The following is an 8,372-nucleotide window of genomic DNA, read 5'->3' as shown; positions in this document are numbered from 1 at the left end:
TTTGGAACCATATATGATCATTATATGTTTTCATAATGTCCGTGGTAGGCTTGATTTAATGAAATCGGTGCAAGTTGTAAACCGGTAAATTGGTCGTTTTAAAGCTAATTGGATAATTCCACCCACCCAATTGGACACCCGGAGGGTATTAGTGACCATGGTAAACATTTCGGCAATTTTTATTTCAGGGCGAAAAAAAGTCGAAAAATTCCAAAATTGAAGACTAATATCCCACGTTTTTTGAGAAATTTTGGAGATTTCGATGCCCGGTGTCGAAGAGCCTCGAACATTTAAGGAATACATCTCGGGGTCATATAATGTCGTTTGGAAACACATATAATCATTATATGTTGTCATAAATGTTCATGGTAAGGTTGAGTTAATGAAATCGTTATAAGTTGTATATTGGTAAATTGGTAAAGGCGATTTGGATGGTTCCATCCACCCAATTGGAATCCCAGAGGATATTCGGTAAACAATTCGGCAAATTTTATTTTCGAACGAAACAAAAGTCAAAAAATTCCAAAATTGATGTCTTATAGACTACATTATCTTTTATAGACTAACAGTAATTTATAATCAAAGTATTTAAAGTTTGACCTAAAAAATGGCAATAGGGCAAAAATAAAAGGATTGAGGGAGTATATGCCCTAAATTACTTGAATAAGTTACGCTTAACCGCAAGTTTCCACGGTCGTGCAACAATGCAATTAATTGAGTCTACTCAATGAAAATTTAGACTATGATTCACGGTCGTGGATCTGACCTGGTATGAAAATTCAGACTGCGAACCACAAATAACAATTGTGGAACTAACCTAGTATACTCACTAAAAAAAATTCATTATGCGATGTATGATCGTGCACAATTTCCGTAAGTCTTATTGATGGTATTACATCCCTAAATACATCACTAATAGTTAAATGACCTGGGTATTGAGGCTTAGGTATTACTAGAGTACCTATTGAGGCTGAGGTCAAACAAAATACCTCACTAAACTTCTCTATACTATAGATTACTTAATTACAGCAAGCTCTTTCTGTAACTCATTGACCTCGAACTACTTCCTACAAATCTTTCAATAACAAAAATGTAATCATTTATTTCACGGAGAATTCACCACCAGTCGTTACAAGAACACAATCCATCCTCAAAATGATGGAAGCGCTTACTATCTCTGACGACAATCTTCCGGCTGTACAATTTTGATATCAGTTTAATCGATGAATGACAATCTTCACATATTCGAAGATTCTTAACCACCCGAAGTGGTGTTTGAGGACTGGTGCTGATTAACCCATACGCTACAGCAATCTTTTCACTGTGATGGTACAAGGCAGTTTGTTTTGCTTCTTCATCCACATTAAGGAAAACTTGTGTGGTATTTGGCTGATAACCTATGGACTGTAATTTGTTAGAAATCTCCTTCAACATCAAATGGATCTCCTTGGCACATGGATGTGATTCATCTTCTACGAGAAACTCATGGATCACTCCATCAAGCTCAATCCAGCTGCATCCAGGATCTTTTCTTACATCTCTATCTTTCATTAACAACCTAACCCGAGCAACACCATCCCAGTCCCCTAAAGATGCATACATATTTGATAGAGCAACGTATGATCCACTATCATCAGGAGCAATTTCCATCAGATGCTTGGCTACTCGTCTTCCCATTTCAATGTCCCCATGCATCTTACACGCACCCAACAAGGCCTTCCAAATGACAGCATCGGGTTTCATGGGCATGTCACATATAAAATTCTCAGCTTCTTTTAAGAGTCCATTACGACCTAGGAGATCAACCATGCAACCATAGTGTTCAATCCTAGGCTTGAACCCGGCTACTCTTATCATATGATCAAAGAACATCTTCCCTTCATTCACCTTTCCCCCATGGCTACATGCAGTCAAAACACCAATGTAGGTAACATCACTAGGTTTGATCCCCATATCTAGCATCATTGAGAAATAATGAATAGACTCGGTTGCACGACCATGGATAGCAAGTCCATTGATAACAGCATTCCAAGTTATGGTACTCCTTTTCGGAAGGCTTTCAAAGACCTGAAGTGCCTTGTCAACACTACCACACTTAGAATACATATCAATCAGTGCAGAGCCAAGCACATCACCAATCTCAAATCCACTTCTCTCGGCATACAAATGAATCCACTTGCCTAACTCAAGGGCACCCAGATGGGAAATCGCCGGAAGGATACTAACCAATGTTACATAATTCGGTTTAAAATTCTCATCCACCATCTGCATCTCTCTAAAAACCCCAATAGCATCCCTAAACCAACCGCGTTGAGCATAGCCAGCAATCATCCCATTCCACGAAACCACACTTCGCCGAGGCATTTTATCAAACAGTTGGCGTGCAGCTCCCATATCCCCAAGTTTAATAAACCCATCAACCATCACATTCCACAAAACCACATCACCTTCTTGCCTCCTCTTACTAACACCATTATTATCCAAAAACATATTACTATTAACACTATAATCATCCATCAAAATTCTATTAAAAAACAATGATTGAGCATCATCCATAATACCACACATGACATACATCCTCAAAAGATTGCTAACAACAAATTCATCATCTTCAAAACCCAATTTTATCAACTGGGCATGAACTTGTTTACCTGCAATCAAATTTCTGAGTTTGCCACAGGCTTTAAGCACAGAAGGGAAAGTGAACTTGTTAGGAGAGAGAGAATCATCAAGCAACATAAGGGTAAATATAGACAAAGCTTCAATTGGGTCATCTTGTAAATCAGCAATAGCTCTAATAATGGTGTTGTATGAAAAGGGGTTGGGTTGGTTCATACGGTAGAAGAGAAGACGAGCATAGTCGAGATTTTTAAGCGCGAAAGCGGAACACCTAAGGAGTTCAGCAGAAATAAGAGGGTCATGAATTTGGGAAGTTTTGATAAGTTTGGCATGGATTTGTTTGAAGTGTTTGATGGTTTTGCAGTTTGAGATTTCTGGGAAATTTGGGGGAGGAGAGAGAGTGAGATGTGTAGGAGGTGGTTTGAAGGTGTTTGTGTTCATACTGTAATAGCTCAAATTCATTGGTGGTTCACAGTAAACCTGTAGTAATCTGGATAAGATGGTTTATTGTATGGTTAAATCCTGTTTCAGTATCCTTCTACCCATATTTCTTCAAATTGGGATATAATTGGATTTTATATCATGCACACTTGCATTTTCGAAAAGTCGAGCAGTTCACAGCCCCTGTGGAGGCAGCAGGGCACCGTTGCTTAAAAGAGTTGTACGTGTGACGGATTGTTTCGAAGTAAGGAGGTTAGGAAAGGTGTGACTTGTGAGGTAAGATTTGCGACTACATAAGCCTTTTAAGGTTCAATCTCGTGGTCATCTCAGTGAACTAAAGCCATTATCAGATAAAGGCTTAGGGAAGTCCAAAGCTTCTCTGCATCAGGTTACTTATGTGCCTTGCCATGCCTATATCGGCTAAACCCCAACCTCTATAATCACAGACCAGCCATCATCAAAATAGCATAAAAGAATTAACAAGGCATCAATTTTGAAGCCTTTGCTAATGCGAAGTATGATATTGCATTAACAAACAAAATGGTTATAACATTTCCGAGAGGTCTGACTTTTTGCCAGAAAAATATTGTTAAAAAAAAAAAACAAAAAAAACTTGATACATGTCATGATCAGCTATAAGTTAACTAGACATGTATAAATCTAATTTCACAGGTTTACAAGCTCTTGACATATTAATGACAGAGATAGACCTTAAATTTCCTACAAGTATACATATCGTTGGCGATGAGATGCAAATGCCGCTTCAAGAGCCCTACTGGTCACAGGCATTAGGGCCTCAAAAATCACTTGCGACCAAGACCTTGGTAGCTGGCAGCATCCTATAATACTGAATTGCATTCTTCATCACCAATATCTAGCCTGTTTTTTCTCTGTTAAAACAACTTTAACTAACCTTCATTAGACAAATATGAAAAAATCCTCTTCAAAAAATATTCTCCAACATAAGGAATGAAAACAACCAAAGCTTTCTCTTCACAAGGGTTCTCCACGACAAATAGATCATTTCTTGCCAAAAGGAAGCCTATTTATTCAATTCTATTCAAGATTAAGGTGATGCACAAAGACAAATCCTAAAGAGTGAGGCACAACTAATATCATTCATATGCCCAATCTAGAACCTAACAATAGGAAATGAGCAACCATTCTGCAGTGGTAGGGCTGATCCTTGCATTTATAGGCACGGGATTAGTAAGCACATTGTCTTCAATTTAGAAGATGGCACATTGGAAACATAGTATATCATGACCGGAAAACCAAAGTTTATAATTTTTGCGTAACACTAGAGAATGAACTCAAGAGAACTTTCCAAGAAGTCTCCACTGACTTCCAATAGTGATAATATTAGAAAGAAACGACATGTTTAAGTATATGACTCTATGACACTTCTTTGATAACAGTCCTCAATAAACGTGTCCCTCCTAATATAATGGAGGCCTTGTACCACCTATTAATAAAAATAAGGTCCTTAAAACTGAGTGTGTAATTAACAAATAAACAAAATGCCACATCAATATAATAACAAACCAAAAAAGTGACAAGTTTTTTTATACCCTACAAAGTACAAGTTTCACAGTACCACCGGTCCATTAAATATTTAGCTCCTCTAAAGACAGAAAAGCATTTGTGGTGAGGGGGCAGGGGAATTTTTTTTTTTTTTTTTTTTTTGGATATAGAAATATAAAATCTAGAAATTATGAGGTCCCTAATTCCCAGGGGGGCCTGCAGAATCACGCAGATAGCACACCCTAAGAGTTGGCCCAAAGATAAACAGCATCACAGTATCATACAACAAAAAGGATTGAGTCAAAAGTGAACTAGAACATGGTACATTTTGACTTATCACCGAGAAAAATAAGACAGCGGACAATATGAACTAAGGAGCTTTAAGCTTGTTGAATAGGATAAACTGTAAAGGTAGTTTACCTATATGGTGCATACCACCAAAAGCTCCAAAAAAATGTTGTTGAGGCCACAAACCATAGAATCGTATAGAAAGCTCTTGAAATAAGGAAAATGTGAAATGCTAGAGTGGCGATCATTCTTCATCAAACTTTCTTTCTTTTGAGGGAATCTTTCATCATTTTAATAGTTAGCGACCTGTTTTGGATAAAAAATGACTTAGGAACAAAATGCATGAATAAATATTACTATTATACAAATGTACAGCAGGAATCATTACTCGAGCCCTTTACATAGTCATAAGAACTATCTTACTAACTTCTATCTCTATCTCTTGGTATATTTAGTTGGGTGGTCATGACCTCAGCATATACTCAGGATCTTCAATTGAAGTTGGTCATGACCAGCATATTTAGTAGGCTGATCATGACCTCAGGCAAAGAAAAGGAAGGTAATAAATTGACGCTGCACATTGAGGTAACTCAGGTGCTCATACGACAATTCTTTGAAAAACAGAATTTAGCATCTCATAAGGACTTCCATGCAAACCCCATCCCATCAACTGCTCTAGCACAATGCAGTACAAGATTTCTCAACACATTGCTGGTAGATTTAACACATCCTCATCTCATTATCACACTTCATTTGTGATAGTATTTTACCAATGAATGCCTCACAAGTGGTGTGTGAAAATGAGAGAAAATTAATTGCCCCACATTGCTTGTCTAACCCTAATACGGAAACTAAAGCTCACTTTTGCATCAGATCTTACTGTGCGATTGCGATATACAAGCATTACAGCCATCAATAGCAGGGAAGCAACCATAAATCATAATCATCTAAGAAGCACCCACTTTTTTAAAATTGAAAAGGACAGGAATAGAATACAAGAAGAGGCAAACTATAAAACTATTAAGAAAAGTAAATGCTAAAGGATATGAAGTGATTTTGTCCTCTTCGCCTTATTTTAGATACTAGTTAATTTTATTACAGCAGACCAAATCTTATTATTTCCAAATACTAGTACCAAATATCTATGATTATGTATTACTAAAAAATTTTAGGGTCTTTTTAAAAATTATTAATACATGTTGAGAATGATCTACGAAGATGCCACATTTTATCTCATACGTACAAAACATGTCCTAAAAAAGTCGATGATCTTCTCATTTCACATTAATAATTCTCATTGACACTCTTTGAAATATTCTTGTCATTTTCTTAAGATATGGCCCATGTAAAAATGAGTCTTTTATTCCAGAAGACAATAATAAATTCAAGCACAGGCACAAGATTAAGTGATGCAACCATAAAACACCATAATGAATTTCAGACAGCAGACAATTATACCTGAATTTTTGCTAGCTCTCCTTTGTGGATCTTTTAATTTTCCATTTATCACCAATTCATGTTTCTTGCACGCACCATTGCTACTTATCCTCAGCTTTACATCCTTTCTTTCCTTTGCTACAATGTCATTAGTAATGGAACGATTGCTTCTCCTCCTTTCTTCTGTGCATCTTCCATTCGACACGAACCCATCTTGTTTAGTTGGAGTATTGGCACTTTTCCTTCTTACATCTCTTTCAACTCCATTACTTGTAACCCTACCCTTATCACAGGAAGTATGACTACCATTTCTTCCATCTTCTCCACTCCTTTTCCTCTGGCTGCCAATTAGCATATAAATAATCATTATTTTGTTCTCTTCATTTTCCCCTTATTTGTACCCATATCATACGCCAACCACAGTTTAACATGATGAATATGATAACACAAGAATAAAACTAACCAATATTTAATTCTCTCACACAATCAACTTATGGGATCATTATAAGTATAACTATTCTAAAATTAATTTCCTTCTACACTAATAAATAATAATACATAACATAAATATAAATCCCCATAATTATAGTTCATCAAAAATCATGAGCTTCCTTACCAATCGAATTTTTCTTCACCCACAAGACTAAATTTATGGAATTTAACTTGATTTTCGAAATTATTGTACTAGTACAATAACTTGCTAAATATTCAAAAGAAACACATATCCAAAAAAATAGCACTCATTAATTTTACAACTCGGAAATCATAAAATTGACAGCTAGCACATAAAAAAAAATCCCAAAATTTAAAACCCATTAATCAATCTTACTATCTTAGTACATTAAACAGCCCAGAAATTAAATACAAGTACTGAAGGATTGAATAGGGAGGAGAGAGAAAGCAGCAAACCCAGAAGAAGGAGATGCATGATGCTCCAATGGCGGGACCCACAAATTACCCCGGACCCACTCACGATGCAGGCGAAGATCGGAGGAGCAGAAATCGATCTGCTCACGAGAACATCGGAAGAAAACAGAGTAACAATTAGAAGATTCTAGAATTCGAGTAACAACGCCCTCCCACCAACCATCGTTATGGAAGGCGTCAACATCATCCATGAGAGAGTAAATGCGGTGAGGTTCACGAGGAGGAATAGGGCGAACAAGAATGGCGTCAACGAACTCACAGAGATGTTTGGAACCAGCGTCGTCTTCCATGAGATTGTGGTACTCAACGAAGATTTTGCGGGATTTGCGAGAAATTGTGCGGAGAACAGTAGCAGTGTACCAGGAACCTCGGAGACCTTCGTCTTCAGAACTGACTTCAACTATGGTGCCTTTCTTGAAGATTTCTTCGTATTCGGATTCAGGTTCCGCCATTGATGAATGCTTCAGAGTTAGGAGAGAGAAAATAGGAGTGACGATTCAAGTGATGTTAGAAAGGAACAAAGAAAGAGAAAGGAAGGATACTCCTTTGTTAGAGGGTTGTATTAAAAAGTTTTTTTTTAAGGGTTGTATTAAAAAGGTTTTTTATTTTTTTTAAATAAAAAAAAAATTGCGTGAAGGAATGGGAAAATAGTTTTTTTCTTTTTTAAAAAAAATAATAAAAAAGTAAATAGACTTTTAAATTTTGATCTTTTGGAGACTAAAGTTTATTTTTTAGAAGGCAAAATAAGCTGAGGATTATATTAAATCAAACTCCGTCAAAGTTAACATGGGAGACAAAAGTTTGATACAATATTTATTTTTGTCATTCCCTACATTTTGGGAAACATTTTGAAAATCATTTTACTACTTTTTTTTTTTTTGAATAGATCATTTTACTACTTTAATACGGAGTAGTATACGTTATGATACAAATCTTCCGTCAAAAATAGATAAATAAACAAAAAAAATAACTCATAAGTATCTTGTAATTTGCTATATTTGAGTTGAATAGTCACTTTGTGCTCTTATTTTCTCTTTTGAATTTTCACTTTATTCAAACTTCAAAGTGTTAAAAAAAAAAAAAAAAAAAAAAAAAAAAAAAAAAAAAAAACGAAAGGGGGTAGTATTAACAATAAA

At 36.0% G+C, this 8,372-nt stretch overlaps 1 protein-coding gene across 2 annotated transcripts; it reads right to left on the bottom strand.

Annotated features, from left to right (window-relative positions):
* Positions 1-769: 769 nt before the first annotated feature.
* On the bottom strand, positions 770-7,356 carry LOC110732998 (pentatricopeptide repeat-containing protein At5g48910-like). 2 transcript variants are annotated; one of them, XM_021912998.1, is made up of 4 exons: positions 7,219-7,356; positions 6,331-6,650; positions 5,005-5,178; positions 770-3,962 (listed from the first exon to the last, which is right to left on the bottom strand). In XM_021912998.1, the coding sequence occupies exon 4, from the start codon at positions 3,079-3,081 to the stop codon at positions 1,117-1,119; it is 1,965 nt and encodes a 654-aa protein (XP_021768690.1). In that variant the 5' UTR covers positions 3,082-3,962; positions 5,005-5,178; positions 6,331-6,650; positions 7,219-7,356; the 3' UTR covers positions 770-1,116. The 2 variants fall into 2 exon arrangements, with proteins under 2 accessions (XP_021768690.1, XP_021768689.1); XM_021912997.1 differs by having other exon boundaries at positions 770-3,950.
* Positions 7,357-8,372: the final 1,016 nt, after the last annotated feature.

Source organism: Chenopodium quinoa, unplaced genomic scaffold, assembly GCF_001683475.1.
Source record: "Chenopodium quinoa cultivar QQ74 unplaced genomic scaffold, ASM168347v1, whole genome shotgun sequence".
Taxonomy (NCBI): domain Eukaryota; kingdom Viridiplantae; phylum Streptophyta; class Magnoliopsida; order Caryophyllales; family Amaranthaceae; genus Chenopodium; species Chenopodium quinoa.
The sequence above is the reverse complement of the archived record's forward strand: the minus strand, read 5'-3'. Positions and strand labels throughout refer to the sequence as shown.